Source organism: Scomber scombrus, chromosome 23, assembly GCF_963691925.1.
Source record: "Scomber scombrus chromosome 23, fScoSco1.1, whole genome shotgun sequence".
In the NCBI taxonomy this organism is placed as follows: domain Eukaryota; kingdom Metazoa; phylum Chordata; class Actinopteri; order Scombriformes; family Scombridae; genus Scomber; species Scomber scombrus.
The window spans coordinates 6116002-6142649 of NC_084992.1; the positions used below are offsets into that span (position 1 = coordinate 6116002).

The 26648-nt window shown below is 40.0% G+C and overlaps 1 protein-coding gene across 1 annotated transcript in view; it reads left to right on the forward strand.

The window, feature by feature from the left end:
- exoc6b (exocyst complex component 6B) overlaps positions 1 to 26648 on the forward strand; it is a 128528-nt gene that overhangs the window by 7136 nt on the left and 94744 nt on the right. The window contains 6 exon segments of the mRNA XM_062444951.1: positions 7279 to 7444; positions 7529 to 7576; positions 7674 to 7764; positions 8021 to 8066; positions 10804 to 11008; positions 24698 to 24904. Coding sequence (XP_062300935.1) covers positions 7279 to 7444; positions 7529 to 7576; positions 7674 to 7764; positions 8021 to 8066; positions 10804 to 11008; positions 24698 to 24904 — 763 coding nt within the window.

Below are 26648 nucleotides of genomic sequence, written 5' to 3' on the forward strand. Positions count from 1 at the left end.
TGAATTTATGAATGTGAAGTGGTGTTGAGACTAATTATAAGTCAGAATATGAACAGTATGTAAAGGGTTAAAAGGCTAGAAACAAGACATTTTTAGCCATTTTTTATTTTTCAATCATTTTTTCAACTAGTAGCACACACACGCACACACACACGCACACACACACACACACACACACACACACACACACACACACACACACACAGTTATTGGTGTTTTTGCTTTCGCCAAATACCTCCAGAACTCATAGATTTTAATCTAACCCTCACCATGAATATGAGAAAACCTGTTAGATGTGTTTCCTGCTCGTTGGCGACTCAGAAACTGTGTCACAGTCGCTCCTGTTTTCTTATCTGTGTTTGTCTTCTACTGAGCTCATTTCGAGGTGCGCTGCGTGTCGCGTCCTCTAATCTAATCTGTCAACTCCAGTGTGTGTGTGTGTGTGTGTGTGTGTGTGTGTGTGTGTGTGTGTGTGTGTGTGTGTGTGTGTGTGTGTGTGTGTGTGTGTGTGTGTGTGTGTGTGTGTGTGTGTGTGTGTGTGTGTGTGTGTGTGTGTGTGTGTGTGTGTGTGTGTGTGTGTGTGTGTGTGTGTGTGTGTGTGTGTGTGTGGAGCTCCACCCTGTGTTTAAACAGCGTGCAGCGGAGGGTTTTTGTCAGATGTAACCATTAATAACAGGGCAGCTGTGTGTGTGTGTGTGTGTGTGTGTGTGTGTGTGTGTGTGTGTGTGTGTGTGTGTGTGTGTGTGTGTGTGTGTGTGTGTGTGTGTGTGTGTGTGTGTGTGTGTGTGTGTGTGTGTGTGTGTGTGTGTGTGTGTGTGTGTGTGTGTGTGTGGAGCTCCACCCTGTGTTTAAACAGCGTGCAGCGGAGGGTTTTTGTCAGATGTAACCATTAATAACAGGGCAGCTGTGTGTGTGTGTGTGTGTGTGTGTGTGTGTGTGTGTGTGTGTGTGTGTGTGTGTGTGTGTGTGTGTGTGTGTGTGTGTGTGTGTGTGTGTGTGTGTGTGTGTGTGTGTGTGTGTGTGTGTGTGTGTGTGTGTGTGTGTGTGTGTGTGTGTGTGTGTGTGTGTGTGTGTGTGTGTTGCTCTATAACTGTTGAACATGCTTATTTCTGATTGGCTGGCGGACGTCCGTTACAGTCTTATAGAAGAACAGCGCAGACGTCTCACTAACCACAGGTCTAAAATCATGCACAAGGTATATGGAACTGCAAGTAACCATAGCAACCACTTAACTTGAATGCTAACAGCTACTTAAACTGACCACCAAGAGTATAGTTTTGGTTTTGAGTATTTCTGGACAATATGTCTCAACGTAAGGTCCAACTTACTACTTGTTTCTGAAGCTTTTAGTCACATCTCATGGCCTTCCTCAGCAGATGGAGTCATTGTTGTCACGTGACATATTATGAGTCAGTGACTAATAAAGGGTCGGCAAGATGAACAATTCAAAAATATCTTTAAAAATTAGTTTTAAAAGCAGCATCAGGTTTGTTAAAATGTACATTTAGTATTTTTGTTGGTTTTATGTCGTTTGAAATGAAATTTTTTCTAAAAGTAAGACTCCTGAAAATGTCACATGGTGTAACCACAAAGAAAGAAAGAAAGAAAGAAAGAAAGAAAGGAAGAAAGGAAGGAAGAACAGAAAGAAAGAAAGAAAAAGAAGTTGGAGGAGGAAAGAAAAGAAAGAAAGAAAGAAAGAAAGAAAGAAAGAAAGAAAGAACCAGAAGTTGGAGGAGGAGGAAAAAAAGAAAAGAAAGATTCAGAAGTTGGAGGAGGAGGAAAGAAAGAAAAGAAAGAAAGAAAAATGAGGAAGAAGAGAAAGAAGGAAGTTGGAGGAGGAAAGAAATAACAAGAAATAACCACAAAAGAATGATAAATATTACATGTTTTATCCACCTAGAAAGAAAGAAGGAAAGAAGAGGAAGAAGAGAAAGAAATAAGGAAACAAATAAATAAAAAGTAGTAACCACAACAGAATGATAGATATTAAATATTTTATCCACCTACAGTGTATTTAAGTGGACTTCTACTAATAATGACTAATTACTTGATCTCCATGGTTACCAGATTAAATGTAATATGTAGAACAATTGTATTCCATTACCTTTATTTAACATAAAAGTTATAATGTAAGATCATGCCAAACTAGTTGATATGGTGTTTTATTGAGAATTTAGCGTTTCTATGGTTACACCACTTAGACATTTCTGCCATAATCCTCTAATATATTCTCTCAAAATGGATTAAAAGCAGAAATTTGATGCTGGGTCCACAAAATAAAGAATATGAGCAAGTTATTCATACGTTTATTTCCACATTTTAACCTTTGACTAAACCACATGGACACAAAATAAACATCGTCATTGATCCTTTATATAGATTTTGGATTCACAGACAGACATATTTGAACCCCTGTGTGTGTTGAAATATGGTCTCAGTCAATGCTATGAGCGCTTTTTGGGTTTTTGGCATAGTGTTCATGCAGTTTCTCATCCAGAATCCTTACTAGTAATGTTTTAACAATAAGGGCATTATATTTGGGGCTAATGATGGGATGTTAATTCATTAGTATTGTATTGTTAGTGGACGTCACAACCTAAACGTAGGAGCATTTAGTCAAATTATGTTGTGAAAATGAAGGATTCCAAGCTAATTGTAGTTTTAAAAAAGTGTTATTTCAGATGTAATGCATGACAAACATATATTATGTTTAATTCCTGCACATATTTGATATATGGTAGTACTGATTCTGGTGCTAATATCATGTCATGTTGCATAGACGTCTAACATGGTCTGAGAAATTCAGTGTATGTGTGTCTGAAAGGGTTGAAACACAGTGGAGAGAAGAGAGGGAGTGACACACACACACACACACACACACACACACACACACACACACACACACACACACACACACACACACACACACACACACACACACACACACACACACACACACCCTGCTGAGTCATCAGATCGTACTTGCGAAAAGGCACATTCACACACACACACACACACACACACACACACACACACACACACACACACGCACGCACACACACACGCAGCTTAAGTGGGTTAAGATCCTATTTTGCCAGCTGTCAAGTAGTCAGCAACTTCTCCCCACAGATCCTACAGGTCTCACACACACACACACACACACACACACACACACACACACACACACACACACACACACACACACACACACACACACACACACACACACACACACACACGCACAGCTGTTACTAATGATGTCATCACTGAGATCAGCTTTCTTGAACTTCTTGTTTTCAAACTTGTACTTTTCCATCTTTTTCCTCCTTTTTTCTGTTATTTTACCGTCCGTTCCTCCTTCTAATCCTGCATCCCTCCATACTTTACATGTTTAAAATGATAGCCCCCCCCCCCCCCCCCCCCTCCCCCATTCCTGCACTTATGTTGTTTTTGCAGTGAAATCACAGACACTAAACAAAGAGAAGAGTGAGAGACTGACTATGTAAATATGTTGTATGTCAAACACTGGTTGACCTAAAAGAGCTGCTGCAGACAACTTAGACTGAACTCGTGTCGACGCAATCCATCTAAATAAAGTTTTCATCATCATTTATTGATGAAAACCGGTCCCTTTTTTCCCCCGTGTGACCCCTAAACATGAAGCAATGTTTATGATATCTCTCATTTTAATGACGTTTAGAAACCAATTAATGACTTCTTTAGGTGGTTTGAATGGGTGAAAGAATCCAGTGTTTCACTTACTTTACACCTTCTAACAATTAAAAGTATCCAGTATTTTAATTATTTTCACGTTTTTTGACCCCAAAGTGACGAAAGTATCGAGTATTTTTAAGTTACTTTAGTGTCTTTATGGTCCTGAAGTGGAGAAAGTATCCAATATTTCTATTATTTTCATGTTTTCATGACACTGAAGTGGTGAGAATATCCAGCATTTAAAGTATTTTCATTTTTTTATGACCCTAAAGTCATGAAAATATCCAGATTTTCAATTATTTTCATGTGTTTATGGCTCTGAAGTGACAAAATATCGAGTATTTCTGCTATTGTCATGTTTTTAGGACCCTGAAGTGGCAGAAATATCCAATATTTCAATAATTTTAGTCTGAAAGGATGAAAATATCCAGTATTTCTATTATTTTCATGTTTTTATGGCTCTGAAGTGGAAAAAGTATCCAGTATTTCTATTATTTTAGTGTCTTTATGACCCAGAACTGATGAAAGTATCCACTCTTCCACCCATTTGAACTATTTTTACAGTATTTCACTTCTTCTAAAAGACTTTTAAAGGCCTGAAGATGTGAATAAATCCATTCTTCCACTTATTTTTAGAAGCTTGATCGTAGCCTTTAGTCTTTTTATATTTATATCACAGCTTATTTGCATCTCTTATAAAACATCAGGCGTACTGCATTTAGAAACAGACCTAACAGACCTGTACAAAGGAGCACAGATATAGAGCTCTCTCCTCTCTTCTCGTGGCAGACGGTACCAGGTACTCTCACTTTGGAGCGTCATATGTTTCTTTTCTTTTTTTCTTTTTCTTTTTTTTCTAGGGGTGGAAACTGCAAACGACCGCCGCTACTAACAACACACACGCTGCTAAAGTTAGCTCGAACACACACAAACACACACACACACACACACACACACACACACACACACACACACACACACACACACACAGACACACAGACACACACACACACACACACACACACACACACACACACACACACACACACACACACACACACACACAGTCAGGAAACCAGCTATTGTTTAGAGACTTCACAGGGGGAATGAAGTCAGAAGTATTTTAACTTTCACCAACTTCTTGTTTGTTCACCAGAAAGCTTCACAACATCTCATCTGCTCCTCATTCATCATTTCATTAAAACTGATCATTTAATACTCATCATTATCATTTAAATCCATCATTATTAATATCTACATAACAAGCTGATGTGATGTCATACATTCATTCACTCATTTATACTCTTCAGCATGTAGTTTCATTCATATTCATCTTAGTAGTGAATAACTGTAGAAAGCATTATGTTTATCGAGGGCAAAGGTTGTACACACACACACACACACACACACACACACACACACACACACACACACACACACACACACACACACACACACACACACACACACAGAGCCAGCCGAGTGTTTGTTGACTTCAGATAAAGAAACAATAGAGAAATAACTAAAACTAGAACAATAATTAAGTATAACAATTAACAATGTGTGTGTGTGTGTGTGTGTGTGTGTGTGTGTGTGTGTGTGTGTGTGTGTGTGTGTGTGTGTCTGTGTGTGTGTGTGTGTCTAAAGAAAGCATTTTGTGGCGTCAGACCTGCTCTCTATTGTACAAGTTGGGCATTTCCTGGTCAACAGGAGGAAGGCGGGGGGTTGGAGCCGTACTCAGGTGTGTGTGTGTGTGTGTGGACGGGAAACAACACAGGAAGAACTGTGATGATTATTTCAGAGAAGAGTTTAACGTAAAAACACACACACACACACACACACACACACACACACACACACACACACACACACACACACACAATCAGACTCTCTTTTTAGACATTTGTGTCCTTATGAGAGAGTTTAATGAATTACTGAGTGATTAAAAGGAATCAAATTATTCCTCTAAACTTGTTTTTTTAAGTTTAAAAGCAGAAACATGCATTGAATGATTGAATTAAAAAAACATTGCATTAGGAAACAGTGTTTGGTTGGTTTTCTGTTTTTATATCACTAAAAACTTCTACGTCTTCTTTATAGCGAGGGTTGAACAGCAAACACCTGCAGTTCTTGTGCATCTAATTTAAATGAGTCCACTGACAAATAAATCAAGTTACAAATGTCCAGCTGTAGTTTTTACCTTCTACTTCAGTTAAACCCTAATTAACTAAAGTTTGTGTACTTAGTGGAGGACAATGAACCAAATGAATCTAATTATAGACGTTAATCTCTCACACGCTTAAATTACCTCTCATCACAGTTTGCAATGATCAGGATCACTTGTAATCAACATCTTACCAGACGATTGATGTAGAATACATTTTAGATTTTATATCACCTTATCAAACCCTACTCTATGTGTGCTGTGAAAGCTAAATACAGATTTGCCTGAGTGTGAATAAAAACAGACCAGCAGAGCTCGCCTGCTGTTGTTTCGCTCTCAGCAACACTTTGATGCCTTCAGGTTCATTTTCTCAGCGGCAGCACTTTAGTGGATGTTCAGGAAAAATAACCCTGATGGAGCCTTTTTAGTGTTGAGTGTTGTTTTGCTTTCTAAATGGAAGCTGGAAGGAAAAACACTGGTCAGGATTTGACATTTTTGCTGGTTTTAAAACTTTAAAAATATCTTATGTTGTCATTTCTCCCACGAAACCATGAAAATACCCTTGAGCAAGGCATTAAACTTGTCCTCTCATTGCATCAGAGAATAATAACTCTTTATAGCATCTCTGTTATGAATGTATATAATTGTGTTGCAGTGTTGTAATTATCGATGCAATATCGCCCCCTGTTGGACAAGTATTGGACATGCTGCTCCCTCACACTCTCTCTCTCTCTCTCTCTCTCTCTCTCTCTCTCTCTCTCTCTCTCTCTCTCTCTCTCTCTCTCTCTCTCTCTCTCTCTCTCTCTCTCTCTCTCTCTCTCTCCTCTCTTCTATCTATCTCTTTCTACTCTACAGGATTTAGGAATACATGAGTTTTATATTGTTTACTTAGTTTTTTCTTGCAAGATGTTTCAATAATATACTAATAAAAATAGGAACTTTATTTAAGACATACAACACAGAGTGCAGTAACAAGGCCGACATCAATGAGATGAAAGTAGAAGACATTGAAACACAATTAAGAGTTGATGAAAAGATTAAAATGATGCTCATAATGCCTCAAAATAAGTAGATAATTGTTCATTTTATGCCTCATTGAAGTCTGTAAACCATATAGAAGTGAAGGAATGATCTCTGGATATTTACTGAAGCATCACTGTTGGAATTATATTCTATGCTATGCACAAACAAGCTCATTTGTGTAATTCAGCCTTTGTTTAGAACATTAGTATGAGGGATAAAAAGCTTTGTAGACTAACATGAAGTGGAACTGTCCAGGAAAAAGGCAAAAGTTAAAGCTGAGTTTCTGTGGTTAATCTCTAAATTTCATGAGTGATCTTAGACTTCAGATTATTAAAAAAGCTGCTTCTTACCTGTTGCTGACTTGTCTTTTCCTCCAGGTCGGTGTACGATGGGCAGGAACATGGCCTGTTCATGGACAAGCTGGACGTGCGGATCAGGAACCACGACAGGGAGATCGAGAAGATGTGTAACCATCACTTCCAAGGGTTCGTCGACTCCATCACAGAGCTGCTCAAAGTGAGAGGGGAGGCGCAGAAACTGAAGGTAAGGAGGGAACGGAGGTGAGAGGAATATAATTCTTTTTTAATAATGATACCTCTCTCTAATCTGTTTATTTAACTGTCTCAGAGTCAGGTGACCGAGACCAACAAGAGTCTTCAGGATGACGGCAAAGACGTAAGTTGACTCGCAGATATGAACGTTGTCCAATCAGGACTTGAAGTCTGTGGAGACTCCTTAACTTTCTCCTCCTTTCTCCTTCTCCTCCCTTCAGCTCATGAACTCTATGGAGGAGCTGAAACAGTGTCGAGTACAGCAGAGAAACATTGCGACAACCATAGACAAACTTTCGCACTGCCTACCAGGTAAATCATACACACAACCCCAGTCTGCAATACCTCTGGGTTTAAATGAGACTTTCTTTCTTCTTATTTCATTTGATTGATTAACTTATGTAGAAAGAAGCAAATGAAATGTTGTGTTTCTGTCAGCAATAGTCTAGGCTTTAAATTATTTAAGGTATTTTCAGAAGAAATGTGTTGGGGACGTTAATCAATTTCCTGGGAGATAGTTTTGTTGTCATTGTACCTGACTGCTCTCTTGTCTTTTTGCTTCCTTCAGTCCTGGAGATGTACAGCAAACTTCAGGAGCAAATGAGGCAGAAAAGGTAAGTCAGTGATTCTGTTTTTAGTGTCTTCTTCTTCATCACACTTTTTCCTAAATTCACACATCTTCAGTTTGAATGTCAAAACTGTGACATCTTGTGGATGAAATGCAGATATAACTGACTGAGGCTTGCAAGCGAACAACCATGAGTCCTGATCTTGACCCATTACCTGCAAAGTCACATTTAAGGGATTGACTGTGTTTAAAAAGGTCAAAGCTCCAGCATCGCTTGTAGTATAGAACAACTTTTTTACTTTTTAGACGGACGTAGACAATTGGTTCTACTTGGGAGTACAACACTTGGTCTGATTTAAAGAGAAGTTTCCTGGACATATAACGACTATACAACACACTCAAAGAGACAGAAGAGAATGAGCTGATTATATTTATAAAAGAAACGTCTTTATGACACCAAGCAACAGGTTTAACGGGTGATATCGTAACTGGAAAGAACCTCAGGACTAAATTGTAGAGAGGCTGTCGCAGTTGTCTTAACTATGGTCTCATTTTCTTCAGTTTTTCTCCATTGTTTACACACATTTCGTAAAATAAACAACTGCTTTAACTTTTGGCTAAACCTCAGCATGAAGCACTGCTATCAGAGGGGTAAACACACCAAGACACGCAGGTTTCTAGAAGGTGTGTTTACTCTTTTGGTACCAATGCCTTCGTGCCGAATAAAATCTAAATCAAACAAAATCTTTTCGACACATGCCACGACCTGACACACACCTACTGTACTGGTATACTGCCATCAAACCACACACACACCTTCCATTTAAAACATATATCTTGCAATATATGCTCTAAACACACTACTTTAAAGAGTTTAGAGCACCATTAGATAAGCACAGAGGGAACATCGGTACTGTATTACACAACATTTGATACAAATCTGTAACAAACTGTCACAAAACCAGCTGTAAAACACATGTCATCTACTTTTCGCAACATTCGATTGACAGAATGAGGGATATTTGAAGTGTCTTCCCGAAGAAAACATAACAATAAGTGATGACAACTCTTCAAAGAAATGTGATGCATTGGTTTTAATGTCTGGCAAATTGTGTTTTTGAAGTTTTGCAGTGGATGAAATGTGTTTAATGGTGTGCAGAACTGGTTTAAGGACAAAACAAGTATTGCATTTTACATTTTGAAATGATTTGGTTGATTTTTATCTATGGTTTATCAGACACAGAGAATGTAAAAGTGAAAACACTTATATCCAACATGGTTCCAAGATGTTAGAAGACAAAGACAACAGAAAAAGTTATTAAAAAAAAAAACCCCAAACAAAACACATTCCTAAAAGACCAAATAACACCAACTCAATTTACGATAAAATAGAAATAACTCACATCAGAAAGACGATAACAACCAAAACAAACTATTTCATTGCAACTATCACTGTATAATTTTTACCCTAACCTGACTTTTTCTAAACTCTTTTCATATTTAAAGATTTGATGTGTAGCAGGAGGCTTTTCTGCAATATGACATTGTATTAAAAACAACAACTTCTGGCCTCATTATTCACTCAAAGCACTTTACAGGAACACTGTAATACTGCCCCTGGTATTATAGTTATGTACTATAGGTAGTATGGACCATCGTTATCTGAGATGTCAAATATTAAGGAATGTGCCCATTGATAATATTATACATGTAATGCAGCTTCTATTGATCAAATAGAAGATTTACAGTAGATTTCGGAGATTAGTTGATTTTTAATAACCAATTAATTGTCAAAAAAGCAAAAAACACCAAAAATCTTCCTGTTTCATCTTTTCAAATATGATGTTTTTTTTTTCTCTATTTTTATCACAATAAACTGGATATCTTTGGGTTTTGGACTATTGGTCGAAGAAAACAAGATATTTGAAGGGCTCCTGGGGAAATTACATCACTTTCAAACATATTATAATGTTTATTGATATTTAAAAAGAAAGCCTCTTACTATATTGTATTTGATATGTTTGTTGATATTTGGATGTTGTGTATTTATTTGTAATTCATAAAACCTAATGATAACACCCTATTAATGATTAATTGTGATATACGGTAAAATGACCATTTCTACTATATGGCCACTAGATGGCGCCACAGCACAAAGATTAGAAATACAAACTACTTCTCTCTATCTGTCTCTCTCTCTCCGTTTCCCTCCCTGCCCTCATTCTGACCTGTAGACTGGAGTCTGGTTGGTCATAAATTTGTCGTTTTGTTTGTGTGTTTTTCTACTTCTCTCTGTCCTGCGGGCTGCTTGGCTCACAGAGAGCAGCGAGAGGTCAGCCAACGCCGGCTGCTCCTAGAGAGAGAAAGTGTGTGTGAGAGTGAGAGAGAGAGAGAGAGAGAGATGCAGTGGACTGAAGTGTTTGCAGAATATTGTATTGCCAAAGATCCCTGAAGCGTATCCGAGTGTATTTCTGTGTGTGTGCATGTGCTTGCAGATTTGTTTCTGTGTGATTATGTGTTTTATTCTGGCTCCTGGTCGTCCATCTGACAGCCAGGACATTGTTCTTAAAGTTTTTCAAAGAATCTCCTCCTATAACCAGAATCTCACAGGTTCAGTTGGCAGTCCGATGATGGTTATTATTAGTCGTGCGAAGGCAGCGAGGCTGGCTGTGAACAATGAAACAATATCAAAAGTTTGATTTTTAACCTCAAGTTCAAGCACGTTAGAAATCAATGCCCCCCCTTTTAAAATGCTGTGTACTTGCATGTGTGTGTTTTTTAAGGTACTACCCTGCGTTGCGGACACTGGAGCAGCTGGAGCACACGTGTCTTCCCAGGGCGGGTCAGTACCGCTTCTGCTCCATCATGGCAGAAAACATCCCCAAACTGAGGACGCAGATCCGCGACACGGCCATGACGCAGCTGAGAGACTTTTTGGAGAGTATTCGGAAACACTCGGACAAGATCGGAGAGACGGCCATCAAACAGGTACACAAACATTTGGTTTTTAAGGTTCTTGTGAAATGTTGTAGTCTACCAAACAGTTTACTAGGTTTGGTACTAATCTATTGACGTATACCATCAATATAGTAGTCAACGTCAGTATTCATGCCAGAGATGTCTTTCCCACGATAATCCTACTTCCCAACACATGACAAGCTGTTCCACAAAAACAAAGAAGAAATAAACAAAAGCAGAAATGAAGCACATGTTGCCTTCGCTTAAAATGTGCTTGTCATCACAACTTTCAACTTAACCTCTTTCACATCCTGGGAAAAGTGTTTTCCCAGAATGTAAGACTGCAGCTAAGGATCATCTTTCTTAATTGATTAAGTATTTAGTCTACCTTACATCATCAATTAAAGGTCCAATGTCTTGTCCAAACAGTAGAAACCCCCAAAATAGTCAGTTTAACGTAATATTAGACATAGAAAAGCAACAGATTCTCACATTAGAGAAGCTGAAACCAGAGTGTTTGAATATAAATTAAAACTGTGACATGTTTTGGTCAAGATAGGAGACACATGGGAATGGGAATGTTGGGTCTCTTTAAAATGAAAACCTGAAGAGTACGGTCTAGAACCTGCTCTATGTGTAAAGTGCCTTGAGATAACTTTGTTGTGATTTGGCGCTATACAAATAAAGATTGATTGACATGAACCCACGCACAACCTCTTCCTCAAACATCCTATGGTGTCAGACATGTACTGTAAAGATACAATATTCCTTTATTAGTTCCACGATGAGGAAATGTACAATGAAATTTAAACACAAAAGTAGGAAAACATTGCTTTAGATTCTTCTGAAATGAAGATGCTCCTTGTTTCGGGGGGAACTGAGCGCACTGAGAATCATCTTTTAATCAGCCGGTTGAAGATAAACCGTCAAATTATTGTCATGGGATGATTTATAAATGTTTGGCTTTGTTTCTCCTCAGTTTCCTCATGTTCATAATAGTTCATCTTTCATTAATTAAATCTAGAAGTGTGTATGTGAGTGTGTATGTGAGTGTGTATTTGTTGATAAGGACTCTGTGTGTGTGTATGTTTGTGTGTGTGTTACTGGTGTGTCTTGTACCACAATTGGTTTTTTGTTCTCCATCTTGTCTTTCTCTCTGTGTCAGTTAATCAGAAGCAGCCTCTGTGTGTGTGTGTGTGTGTGTGTGTGTGTGTGTGTGTGTGTGTGTGTGTGTGTGTGTGTGTGTGTGTGTGTGTGTGTGTGTGTACACTTTACTCTGTGGTTCCACTGCCAGTAAACAAGCATGCATGCTCGTCAATGAACACACACACACACACACACACACACACACACACACACACACACACACTCACACTCATACTCATATATATATATATAGAAACCTCACTTTTCAGCACTTACCTCGCTGTTTTGTTTCTGTCGTCCAAGGCCGAGGAAGTTCCATATATGAGTGTGTGTGTGTTTTGTGTCCATAGCTCAAAGTTAGGGGCCTCTTTTGTTTATTTGTGCGCCTCCATTATTTCGGGAATGTTGTTCAACGGACATGCAGGATGAAGGGGTGGGATGGGAATGAGGAAGGACCGGTTGAGGGACTGACGGATGAGCGGATGGAGACTCAGGAGAAAAGTGGCAGCGTGGTTGGTTGTGTGCTATATTCTAATCAAGACAGCCTCTTATAATAAATGTAGATTTTGACATTTAGCAATTAAAACATCTCATTGTCCTGATGGTCTAAGACGTACACCTCATAATCACACTTTTCCGACTTTTGTTGCACTCTGTCAGACTCTTTCTACCTACATTTCCTGCCTGCTGCTCTCACACAGTATCAAAGAAATGCAAAAAATATCCAAAAATGTAATCTCAAATGAAATAATTTCATTTAATACTACAGTAGGACCTTGTATTTGCTCCAATTTCAAACATATTTTAGGTTAAGTGGAGTTTTCCCTGCACTGAGTTCTCGATTATCGATTAATCTGGTAATTATCTCAGTTAATCTATTAAGAGTTTGGTCTATAAAACATCAGAAAACAGTGAAAAATACTGAGGAGACTCAGGATTTAAGTCCTAATCCCCTGGAAAATACTTTTTGAGAGTCAGTAAAGCATCACTTTATTCAAAGCTCCCAGTTGAGCCAATTTCTGTATTTTGCTGACAGGGATGTTCAGGGATTAAGATACATTCTTTGGAGAAGTTATCAAGTTTCAACAAATATCTCACAGCATAGCTGCACACCAGGTGAACACTTTTAGGGGAAAAAAAAACTAGAATGGGATTTAGATTAATGTGCTTTCTTGTCCTCTAGATGTCACTAGAGGATCATTTCTTGCTGTTGATCCAATACGTTGCTGTCTGCTGGTTGACTCGGTGGTTTTAAAGGTGTTCCCACTCATGTCTGCAGTTAAACAGGACACATTGTACAGCAGGTGACACATTAAAGGAGAAATTAATGATTGGATTTTGGGTTTTTATATGCCGTAGATGTTAAATTGAACACCTACAGGATGGGAGATTTTTCAGTGATGTGTTAGGCAGCAATCACAGCTGACTCTACTGAGCTTTTTTGGCACTTTTGTGTCCGGTAGCATTCAGAGACTTTTTGCCGTCTTTGCCAAAGAGCACCGAACCTCCTCTGGAGCTAAACTTCACCGCTGACCAATAACAGGCAGAAGATTTTAAAACTCAGGTGGTGGGTTTTAAACGTATCATTCCACATCTGCACTCTCACTCAGATGTTCATTTTCGTCTGCAGCCCCCACCCCCCCTTCCCCTTTTCAGAAAACCCCTCAGTGACCCTTAGGTGGGGGGTTCTCGGACCGCAATTTGAGAATCACTGGCGTAGAAAATCCACTTGCAGTCACTGAAGAAGCTAACCGCTAACTCCTCTAACCACTAATTACAAGGGAGATTATGGAAGCCCCAGCGGTCCAGCAGTCCTGATACTGATACTGGGATTATGCTGTTGTATCAAATGTTTGGCTTTGACTGCTCGCACTCAATCAGAAGCCCTGTGTGTGTGTGTGTGTGTGTGTGAGAACGAATGTACAAATTGAAAGTTCTTCTTCTTTCCTTTTGTCCCTCTTTCAACCATTCCCCCCCTTTCTCTCTCTATCTCTCTCCTCATTTTGTCTCTCCATCTCTTTCTCTCTCAGACAGTGTGTCTCTCTGGTGTGCTCTGTTCCAAATTAGCTCTAACTCTCTGTACCCAGCCGTCGTTACAGCTCCCTTGACCAAGGATGTGAAAATAAATAGATCTGGGGAAAGAAGAGGAGGAGGAGGGAGGGAGGAGGGGATAGAGGGAGGGAGGAGACGAAGGAGAGCGAAGGGCTTACAATGGAGCTATTGTCTGCTGCCATATGCCTGGAGAAGAGGAGGAGGAGGAGGAAGAGGGATGAGAAGGGAAGTGGGAGAGAAGGTAGAAGAAGAAGAAGAAGAAGAGGAGGATCAATGGGGGGAAGGGCAAGGAGGATGATAGTTGGAAAAAGGAGAGAATGAGGAAGAGATGAAGAAGAGGAAGAGATGCCAGAGGGATGATGATGGAGGAGGAAAGAATGGGAGAGAAGGAGATGTAAAGGGGGAAAATAATGTGAGGGAGAGTAAAGTGATAAAGGGAAGAAGAGAAGGAGATGAAGAGGTGAAAGAAACTGAGCATATCTAAAGAAGAGAAGGCAAAAAAAAGAAAAGTGGACTAGGTGAAAAGAAGTGATGAAGGACGACAGTGAAACAGAAAGAGGAGGAGAAGAAGATGAAGGAAAAGTGATTAAGAGGGATGAGTGAAGAGGAGGAGGAAGATAGAGAGAATGGAAAAACAACACAACCTAACACCAGGTTCAGACGACAGACTCATAAATTCTTGTCATGATTTGGCCGAGAGACGTGTTTTGTATCCGGCCAATCACGGCCCGCCGTCTCTCACAATCTGAGTGATGTCATCGGAAAAAGGGTGCCAGGGACCAACTTCCAGGAGCAAGAACGTAAACAAACAAAGTCATCATGAACCCGAAGCGGTGTCTGTGTGTGTGTGTGTGATCACGGCTGTCTGGTTGCCATAGCGCCGTGAAGCCGCCCTGTGTTTCACAGCTCCACCTAGCAACACGAGCAGCGCCAACATCATTCTTTCTATTTGCTTTCAGTGTGTTTACAGTTTTGCTCTATTGGTCAACAACAGGGCGCACGATGTGGAGAAGATGAAATCATTCTGACATGGTCTACATCTGTCAGGTCATCAGGCCATCACTTATCAGGCTGGTATCTTATATATTTCAGCCCTAGATCGGTGGAATAATATGAAATTGGTGGCAGGAAAGTTTACAGAGGCATTGAAATAGTTAAAACCAAATCAGAGACGAGGTCTTGGGAGAAAAAAAAGGCTTCACAGCTCCACTTTTACCTCCGCTGTGTCTCAAATCTCTTCTTCTGTACTTACACTTCTTATATATTTTGAGTGCATAAGTGCGTTCACACTGAGAAGTATGAGGAGAAAATGCAGCACTGTAAGAACCTGGATGGTGCACTTAAAACAGTCAAAAACTATGGACACTTCTCGCCTTGAATGGTCAACATCTTGGCTTCGTAGAAGGGGAGGGATCACTTTTCAAACTGGAAATGACGGCCGAGGACGTTGTAACTACGGTGACCATCACCACATTATACATGCATTACACTTAGCTCCACTATACTGTTGTCACATATAAAGCCATCAGTAGGTTTATTGGGTTAATTTAGCAGTCTGTAATTATCATCATTAGATATTCTACCAGTTCATATTAAATACACCACCAGTCTAAAACAGTAAAAAATTAACTATGATCTTCTTTCTGGATCACTTAAGTAATGCAGCATCATGTATCATGCATATGTATCTGTATTTCTTTACTCTTAAGTTATTATGTTGGATGTCTCGGTTTTATTGGCTCCTTCTGCACATTTCTCTTTTGTAACTGACGGTGAACATCGCCACAGTATACATGTCTTTTTTTACACTAAGCACCACTATACTGGGTTTAGGTTTATAGTGTTAATTTAGCCACGAAGGATAACGCAAACTAGCTATTCATCATTTCCAGCAACACTAACCTGTTGAAATTGATCCACTACACAGTAAGCACATAGTGTACACAGTGTACTTACAGAAGTGATTTGAGACACATTGACAGTCTTCTTTTCTGACACTTCCCGCAAAAGAACACGTGGTGCACTTGCAAAAAAAATTGAACCTAGCACAACTTTTGCCTCGATGTCAGATACATGCAGGTGCACATTCCTGATAGATATGATGAGAAAAGTAGATTTAACCGTTCATGTTACAGAGAATAAAACAATTTGTCAATGCAATTGATACAATCTCCCCTAATAGTCCTATAAACCACTTTCCTGGATCGTATTTCATTTTATCACAGAAGCCAAAAGTCCCACAAGAGGAGACCTAAGGAATGAAAAAACATGGATGAGGATAAGATGGGGACAAGATACAGTCGAAGGATGAAAGGGGGAAAAAAAGTGGAGGAATCTTAAACCAGAATCATTTTAAAATGTCTTTGTCATTCTTTCACAACTCTCCGCTGACATTTCCATCTTTCTCTCTTGCTCTGTCACATCACTCCCCCTCTCCCTTCCCTTCCCCTCCTCCGCTCCCACCTCACCTCACCACTCTCTCAATGTCCATCTCTTACTCTACCTTTCACACTTTCCATCTCCTCATCTTTCCATCCACCTCCTTCATTCTCTTTGCTCCTGTTTTTTTTTTTTCTTCTTCTTTCTCTTTTTTCTTTTGCTTTCACTCACTCACAGCAAAGGACAAGTTCAGAGCTTCTGCTGTGTATTCGGTAGTTTTACACACACACACACACACACACACACACACACTAATGGGAAACAGATTGTTGCGTCTGTGAAGTGGAAGAAGATTGATTACCTGTATCTAGTTACTGAACACACACGTGCGTGCGCATGCAGCGAGGGTGGCGGAGGGCACACGCTGGGTCGGTGTATTGAACCATCACACGGAAAACGAAAATAGACTGTTATGGGTCGGTGTGTCAGTCACTCAGCGTGTGTGTGTGTGTGTGTGTGTGTGTGTGTGTGTGTGTGTGTGTGTGTGTGTGTGTGTGTGTGTGTGTGTGTGTGTGTGTGTGTGTGTGTGTGTGTGTTGTCTACTGAATAATGCTCCACAGTTCACCGACATCGGACACCATTATTTCTGGCTCGGAGGTCTGCCTGCCAAAAAGTGATCTATTGTAAGGATGCCCCAGTCAGGTTTCTGCCCCCCGATTCTGATCGGAGTCATTTAATATGGACTATTTTTCTGCACAGAGTTTGATTGATATTTATTTTTTTACTCCATAATCCAGCTGTACGGTGCACGCTAACGAAGCGTTCACTGATATAATTCACACTGACTGGTCATCGCTGTCCCCAAACTAGTTGTACTTACAGTCCTGCTGGGATAATTACGCTGTTTTTGACACTGTGCCAATTCCACTTTTGTGCCTCTGTGCGGACGCAGAACCATTCTTTATAAAACTTTTTTCTTTACTTAATTTCTTCCAGGTTTACCAAAATAAACTGAACTTTCTGTCATGGTTTGATTAAGTATAATACACATGATTTCGCATGTTTGACGTCAAGAAATATCCATTCAAACTAGTCCATAGTGTAAATGTATTAACATTCAGCATACGGGTCGACTGGGAAATATTCCATAGTGTAAATTTTTATAAGATTTTTATATAGCATAGTTATTCTTACAGTACTTTTATACCTTTTTATTTACTTTTAGCTTAACTTTATACTAAACCTTCTTACTTACTTACTGTTTTGTTTTTAAATCGCTCTGAATTCGAGAGTTTATTCCCCAATTTCATTTTACTTGTTTCGTGACAACAAAGAGATTCTTCCGAAGCCGTCAATGTTAAGTTTTTTGGTAATTTAGTTTTTGTTGTATTGTCGCTTACGGACACATGTTGAGTCAAAGTGAAAGAGGATTGAGGCTGGCTGTTCTCCAATACCACCAAAACTCATTTTGTTCTCAATGGACAAAACAAGATTTTAAGGAGGCTGTAGAATCACAACTTTTCCTTTTTTTTCCACTTTGGTTTTTGTACAAATGAAACAAACAATATAATGTTTTTAATTAGTGAGGGTGAGACGTTCTGGTAGGCAGATTGTGTTACTTTTGGATAAAGCCAAAGTTTGTTGTTCTTACTTGTTTGCTGATTTTGTGCTAAGCTAATAGCCTCATATTTAATACGTTCACCATGTTTTACGTTGCTTATCATCTTTTAACCCTCCTGTTGTCCTCGAGTCAAGGAAGGAAGGGAGGAAGAAGGAAGGAAAGGAGGAAGGAAGGAAGGAAGGGAGGAAGAAGGGAGGGAGGGAGGGAGGAAAGAAGGAAGAAAGATGGAAAGGAGAGTGGGAGGAAGGAAGGAAGGAGGGAAGGAAGGTGGGAGGGAGGAAAGAAGGAAGGAAGGTAGGAGGGAGAAAGGAAAGGAGGAAGCTAGGGGGAGGAAAGAAGGACAGAGGAAAGAAGGAAGGGAGGAAGGTAGGACGGACGAAAGAAAGAGAGAAGGAGAGAGGAAGGAAGGAAGGAAGGAGGGAATGAAAGAAGGATGGAGGGAGGGAGGAAGGAAAGAAGGAAGGGGGATGGAGGGTGGAAAGAGAGAGGAAGGAAAGAAAGAGAGAAGGAGGGAGAAAGGACAGACGGAAGGAAGGAAGGAAGGGAGGAAAGAAGGAACAGTCAAAACAGACGGGGTCAATTGTCAATTGTCATTGCATGAGAATACAACGAAATTAGTTGTGGCTAAATGTTAATGAATATAAAAGTATTAAACGTGCTGCAGAGTGCTTAGTGCATGGCTGTATGGCAAGAGTAAACATTATTAGATGTTTAGTTTATTTAGTGAAGAATCTCCTACTTCCACAAAAAGCTCTTCTAGGGACACGTGTTGGTAATAAGAGCTACGAACACTGCGATACTTGCATTGGCCATCTGTTTCAGCTTGTCTATGTATATTGTATCTGTCCATATTAAATAAACCATAATGATAATAACATGACAAATACGGGAGTGGTATCGATCTTCTCATCTTAGCCTCGGCCAGAAAAAGAGGAATCTGTGTATTTCCCCCAAAAGTCTTAAATTCTGTGAAGAAACCATATCGTGCATAACTGCTTTTCCTTTAAAGTTAGCTGTGATATTTTATTTGGTGTTTTTATAGAGTGTCGGTGAACATCAGCATCTCTACATCCTCAGTAGGAACAAAAATACCGAGTTCAAACGTAGTTTTTCTGACTCACAGAAATATTTCGAGGCTTTTTTTTTTTAAAGTGGCTCCCCCTTTTTTTTATTGCTTGCTGTTGCTCACTGTCGTTTATTGAAACTGGTGGCTTCTGCATCGTAAAACGGGGCATTTTTGTTTTCCATGCTACCCAGAGGTCAATGGGTTACAATAAATATTAAAAAAAAATCAGAACTGGATCAGTTTTTATACATACAGGAACTGATACTAATACCAGGATTGATAGGTAGGAGAGGAGAAAGGAAAAGAGGAAGCTAGGGGGAGGAAGGAAGGAAAGAAGGACAGAGGAAAGAAGGAAGGTAGGTGGGAGGAAAGAAAGAGAGAAGAAGGTAGGTGGGAGGAAGGAAAGAAGGACGGAGGGAGGAAGGAATGAAGGAAAGAAGGATGGAGGGAGGAAGGAAGGAAGAAGGGAATGAAAGAAGGATGGAGGGAGGAAGGAAGGAAGGAAAGAAGCAGGGAGGAAGGTAGGTGGGAGGAAGGAAAGAAGGACGGAAGGGGGGAAGGAATGAAGGAAAGAAGGACGGAGGGAGGAAGGAAGGATGGAGGGAATGAAAGAAGGATGGAGGGAGGAAGGAAGGACGGAAGGAAGGAAAGAAAGAAGGGGGATGGAGGGTGGGTTACAATAAATATAAAATCACATACAGGTTTTTACACATACAGGAACTGATACTAATACCACCATTGATCGCTCTTAGACATCTATATTCTACCATATTAAAAAAGTGTTTAAATATTTAAATAAACGTCTGATATAATGTTATTTTATATAGTTTGGCCTGTATCATCTTTTTGAAAACAGAACATTCAGCTTGTTAAATGTCTCCACATTTGTTTTTTTAATTAGTGGTACAAGTTGTTTTGAAAAACACTATGAAATGTATTGTCTGCAATAATTACTTTTGTATGTAAGGTAATGTTAAATGTGTTTGTTTCCCAAAAAGTCTTTCAAAACTGCAAACATCACGATGTATTCAGTGTCAGTGTGTAAAAACCTCAATTCCCTCTTCAGAAAGTAGCGTGGACGCCGGTCTCCCCCCCCCCCCCCCCACAATAAACAGCCAGTTGAAACCGCTTGTCATCGGAGAGATCACTGGCGACTTTGCTCTTTCACTTGTAATTTTTGTCAGAATCCACGCCCGAGCCGCAGATGCAAAGAGGAGACTGCGAACGGCCCCCTTGAAGCACATACTTAACTCGGCACTGCCTTGCGGTGTTTTCCGCAGTGCAATGTTGGATCATTAAAAAAAATATTGACACAGTACAGAACGGTTTGTAGTGTGTGGCACAGATGGAAGGGTGGAAGGTAGGTGGGAGGAAAGAGAGAAAGAAGGAGGGAGGAAGGAAGGAAGGAAGGAAAGAAGGACGGAGGGAGGAAGGAAGGACGGAGGGAATGAAAGAAAGAAGGATGGAGGAAGGAAGGAAAGAAGGAAGGGGGATGGAGGGTAGAAAGAGAGAGGAAGGAAAGAAAGAGAGAAGGAGGGAGGGAGAAAGGACAGATGGAAGGAAGGAAGGGAGGAAAGAAGGAACAGTCAAAACAGACGGGGTCAATTTGACCCGGGAGGACGACACAACGGTTAATGCTGTATTGTATATATCGTACAGCTGAATTTGGTTTGTGTCCTTTTTTTAAATGATGCAGAGACTGTCACTGTACAAATGTATGTGTGACGAATGAAGTACCTTTTTTATCTCGCCTTTTTTTTACCCTTGCAGCTTTGTTCTCACTACCTCTCGGGCAGTTTTCATCCTTTCCTTCCTTACTACCTTCTTTTCACCAATACCCTTCTTTCCATACACTTGTGTCGTCTTTGTCTTCCACTTCATTCCCTTTTCCACTTCTTCTTTTTCCCATGTCGTCCCCCCTCTATTCGCCCCCCATTCTCATGCGGGTTTCTACGCAAGAGGTGACGCACATTCCCACTCTTGAGCTTTCGAGTGCCACACCGAATGCCACCCCCGAAGAAAAACACACCAACAAAAGGACAGGGTTAAAAAGGCTTTGGCTGGCAATAGGACTCGGTATTGTGCGACAGGTAAGAATTAACGGTGGAGTGTGTTTGTGTGTGTGTGTGTGTGTGCAGTTTGGTAGTGGATGCTCGAGACACACACATTGACTCGCTGAAGAATGCCAGAGCCGAAATCAGCCACCAAGTGGGGATTATTTGACGTAGGTGCTGACGTCCGTTTGGAAAGATCAATTTCTGTGTCTTTCAGTTTTTCTCTTATGTCCGTCTTTCACGTGTGTCGCCGTCTTTAGAGGGTCCAGTTATGTAAATTTGTATGTTTGGGGCCGTGTGAAAGATTTGAAAGGAATGTCATGCCGACAAAAAAAACAAGACTCTTCACTTCGGGTTTTTTTTTTGAGGTCTTTGCTTTTTTACCGTAGATTATTCCGTCATTCCTTCGGTCTTAAACGTCTTTGAAGGAGTTTTCGGTTGATTTGAGAGTCGAAGAATTTAGTGGAAAGACTCTTCGGTTTTAGAGTATTTTTAGAGATTGTTTTGTTACCTATTCTTCTTTCTTTAGACGAGAGGGCACAGCTTGGCACATTCGCGTCCCCGCTCGCCTCCCCGTAACCTTTTATGCAGAAGAATGAGACTTTCCACTGATTTTGTTTGTACTTATTGTCTTTATATGACTCATTAGTCTGCTATGTGTATGTGCGAGTGCATGTGTGTGGGCATTAGATCAAAGATGGCATTGTGTTCTTCCAACATCACTGATATTGTGTTCTTCCGGGTTTGCACACCAGTTTTTCTCATTACTGTTGTCATTAATGGCTGAAATCGAGGCACCCGAAGTCCCTGACGTATTTATTGACGTCCTCATCGACAGATTTAAGCGCACGAGGGGGGTAGCCTACGTGCTGGCGCCGGGGCAAGCAAAGGAAGCCGCTGCATTCAAGGAGACTTTTTAAAAGAGGAGGCCGGATCTGGGTGTGGATGGAAAGATGCACTCACTTAGATCTCAGAGGGTTTTCCCCCAACTCCCCCATAACAAGGTTTTCCCACAGAAATGTTTTGGTGGCGATGCCGTTGAAGAAGAAGGCTTCGAAACAAAATCAACGAAAACGCCATTTTCATTCTTTAGATGTTGGCGTTGTCGAGGAATTAGCCGGAGCTGGTTTTACCCTAAAGGAACATTTACAGAACACGTGAAAAACACGGAACAATGCCACTTTAATCTGCCGTCTACCTCCAGACCAAAGTATTTAAACTCTTCACGAAATCCTTACATTTGCTGCCTCCAAGTTAACGTAACTCTGAGGTCCAGCTGAGTCACTGTCTCATAAAAAGGCCCATTTGTACGGACTGTTATGTCTGTAATATAGTATAATTGGTTTTTAACTGTTTTAAGTGTTAATTTCATATTTGTTTCATACATCTTTGCTCCACCATTGTTTTTATTGTGTTTTTTCGTAATGTTATGTATTGGATTATGTGAAGCACCGTGGTAACCTCGGTTTGGAAAGGTGCTATAGAAATAAAGTGTATTATCATTATTATTATGATTATAAATAAGGTTATTCTTTACACACCTACACCTTTATTGATTATTGAACTATAAACAACACACCTTACTTTGACTACGTTAACTGTGAACATTTTAAAATCTAGGTTAAAAACATTTCTCTTTTCATGTGCTTATGATTAAGCTCTTTTAAAGCACTTTAATCTTTCATTTGCACTGTATGTCGTCTTAATGATTTTAATGCAAATCGTTAAATATTTAATGCTGCACTCTCATATTTCATGCTCTATTTTAGTTTAGCTTCATATTTTCTGTACTTTGTTTTATTTTTGTTATAATCGGGTTCTTTTTCATTGTATGTTTTTATGCTTCTAATTCTTACTGTCATATGTTTGTCTTTATGTAAAGCACATTGAGTTTCCCCATCAGTATGAAATGCACTATATAAATAAAGCTGCTTTGCCTTAAGTTACCTTGAGACTTGCGGACTGTCTCCACTTGACCTTAGTTCCCATAAAAGTCGGCCAGCCTCGTTCAGACGGCTGCACATCACAAATATTTCCTTCACAAGTGTTAAATCACATTATGTTAAAGTTTAAGTGCATTAATAATAATAACAACAACAAAGAAAAGGGCTTTCCTGCAGATAATATTTGGAGGCAGGCTTGGCCGTCTCTATCAGGACGTGACCTGGTTTTGTTTTGGATACAAGCTTCCATAAATTTCTAGCGAACCTTTCCTGTTAAGTTATTATTTTTTATTTTTAGTATTCCCCGACCCAGCGCTGCCGCCGAGGGAGAATGCCATCATTTCCCGCAATACCTGTTTTCCTCAACGGGGCGACATAGACAGGACACAGGTTGCATCAGATATTACACTGCACATGGCACATTGTTCTGTGGAAGATCTTTCCATTTCCTTCTTTCTTTGCGCCGCACCTTTTTTTTTTTTTCTCCGTCTGTTTATTCTGGCAACGGCGCAAATGTGCCTATTTTAACCGTAGAGAAATGTATGCGACATAACAGCCGTGTGTAAAAATAGACGTCGGGTTTATGTTGTTTTTAGGGGTCTGTAAATTTTGCTTTTATTCAAAACTCTGCGTCAACATATCACTCTCAAGACTCTTCAGCTAAATTTAAAGTCTTGACTTTAAGCGAAGGATCATAGATCAAACATTAAAGTCCAGGTCTGCGTCCGCTTTCAAGTCCTCAGCACTAATTTTATGTGCTTTGTTTTAGGTTTCATTGACTCTTCATCCTTCCTGCTCTTCCCTTCCTGTCTTGCTATTTTTCCCTCTGGTGTATTCTTAGGTTCTTAGGTAAATCACTTCTTTTTTTTTTTTTTATAGGCCATTTCCAAGGGTATTTTCATGGGACAAGGAGTGGCAAGCAGTGGCTCAAAGGTCTCCCAACTAGTGACCTCATTACACCAGCTGCAAATTTTTAAGCTTTTCTCCCAAAAAGTTGTCAAAAAGGAGAAGAATTGAGCCTTTTTTCTGTCACCTTCCTAAGAGGATTGACACATTGTTTTCTCATGAGTCTGTAAGCTGAAAGCTGTGTTATTTCTTTCTCCGTCTCGTCTCCTGTATTATTATATATTAGCAGGAGCAGTGTACGATTTGAGTTTGATTGCGGAAATGGTTATTAGTGTTATCGGTTAACATCTGCTTTTGGTGTCAGACCCCCTTTTCTTTTTTTTCTTCTTTTTTTTAAATCAAAGAGCGCTTCTACTGTGCTCTGAAGTCCAGCCAGAAAAATGAAATGCAACAAGTTCCTCTTTTCCTCCTCTGGTGTTTGACAAGCGTTCTGGGAAATGTTGGAAATAACTGAAGTCGAAGCAAACAAAGCAGGTTAAAAAGAAGGAATGTTTAATCCCTCTCCACCCCGAAAGTGTTGAATTTGACCTCTTCTTCTTCTTTCTGCTTCAGGCCCAGGTGCAGCGCTCGTTGGACAGCTCCGTCTCCACGCAGCAGAGGGCCCTGATTGGTCGACGCCCCAGGAAAGAGGTGCTGGCGGCGTTGGCGTTGGCGGCGGCGACGCATCAGCAGCGGAGCGACGGACAAGGTGACAGTCCGGCGTCCGAACAGGACTCGGGCATTCTGGATGTGGAGGATGAAGAGGATGAAGATGAAGAAGTGAGACTCAATCCACACACAAACACAATCAAACACTTTTTTAATTGTCTCCTTTCACTTCATTCTTTATCCATCTGTCTTCGAGGTCTGAAATCATCATCCTGGCACACAGATGTTGCCCAGATCTGTCCCCAAGTGGCTGAAATTGAATTTGAAACCTTTTCAAAACTCCCAAATCTTTGCAGTCCCTCACCAAAACCTTTAGACTATAGTTCCCCCTTGTGATTGTCGGCAACGGTCGAAACCGCTTTGAAGCCCGATAATCCTCCAGTGTGGCCTCATCTTTACTCGCTTCCTGTCGCTGTTTTTTTTCTTTGTTGTTTTTCCCAATTCTTGTCTCCTTTCATCTCTTCCATGTGTCCCTTCTTGCCCTTGGCTCTCCTCGTCTGCCCTTTTTCCCTTTTTTTTCCTTCTCTCTCTCTCCCTCTACTTCTTCTTCTTTTCCTTTACTCGCCTTTCCTTTCCTTTCCATACAAAATCACCTCAGCTCTTTAAACGTTCCCTCTGTCCAATAGTCAGATGTCATTAGGGTTGGCCCCCACGTGTGACCCGAGCCAGGTTTTTCTTTTGGAAGTTTGTGTTCGGATTACGTCACCGTGAATATTGGACCCATAGCAGCACGTAGTGCACGTAAACCAGCATTCCTAAAAACACAAGCTCACTCTTTAATGGGAGTGTTGTTATTGTGCAGCATACTTGAACCCATTTCATTTGATCATGCAGAAAAGTTTCTTATTTTTACTCGACCTGTATCAATATATTTCATTATATTAGCAGTTTAAAGTGTATAGAAGCAGCTCTGTTGATCCATCAGCCTGTTAAAAGCTGTTTAATTAATTATAAATAGATAAATAACCAACTGGGCTGCAGTTCAGATTAGTTTAATTACACTCATAAATACATATATATATATATAATGTTCTTTTAGGGTTAAAGTGAGGTAGCGACAGTCATGACATTTTTATCCAATATCCAACATTTCAATTTTTATCATCGATCCTCTCCATCAACAGGAGCTTTATGACCTAAAGGAAGAGTGATTCATGGTTTAGGCACTTTGTCTTTCACTGGAATCTCCATCAACAGGAGCTTTATGACCTAAAGGAAGAGTGATTCATGGTTTAGGCACTTTGTCTTTCACTGGAAATAAAATGTCACTCCGTCTTCTCATCCAGCTCGTCTCCACCGTGACGTGCGGCTCAGGACATCGAGGAGCTTGTTTTTTTTGTTTATTTTACAGCTAATTTTTTGTGTTGTGTCTCTTTTTTAGAGCTGCAGTAATCAGCTGTTTAATCAGATACTGGATTGAGAGACAATTAATTGCCAATTTGGGTTCATTTGTTACTATTTTTTAATTTTTTAAAGGAAAAATTCTCTAGTTTCTACGGAAGCATATATTGCATTAATCTGAAAAAAATATCAAAAAGGCAGTTTTTCTGAATTAATGAGATAATTTAAGACAACAGATGCTTTCATTCACTTCTTGGAGAGCTCGATTTAATGGCCCGCTTGTTTAGTTTAATCCAGTTTTACTTTGTTTGGAGTTTCAGACACTGGGAGATCCTCCTGTCTTTAAGTCATATAGATGATATTATCGTTAGTTTGTCGACTTTGCAGAAAGTTCAGATCTGCTGGACATTTCGATGTTAATGAATATGAAAGGATCAGTTGGACAGATATGACAGACATGCTCCATGGATACAAGATGATGCAGATTAAATGCATTCAAGCTGGCTACGTGGTA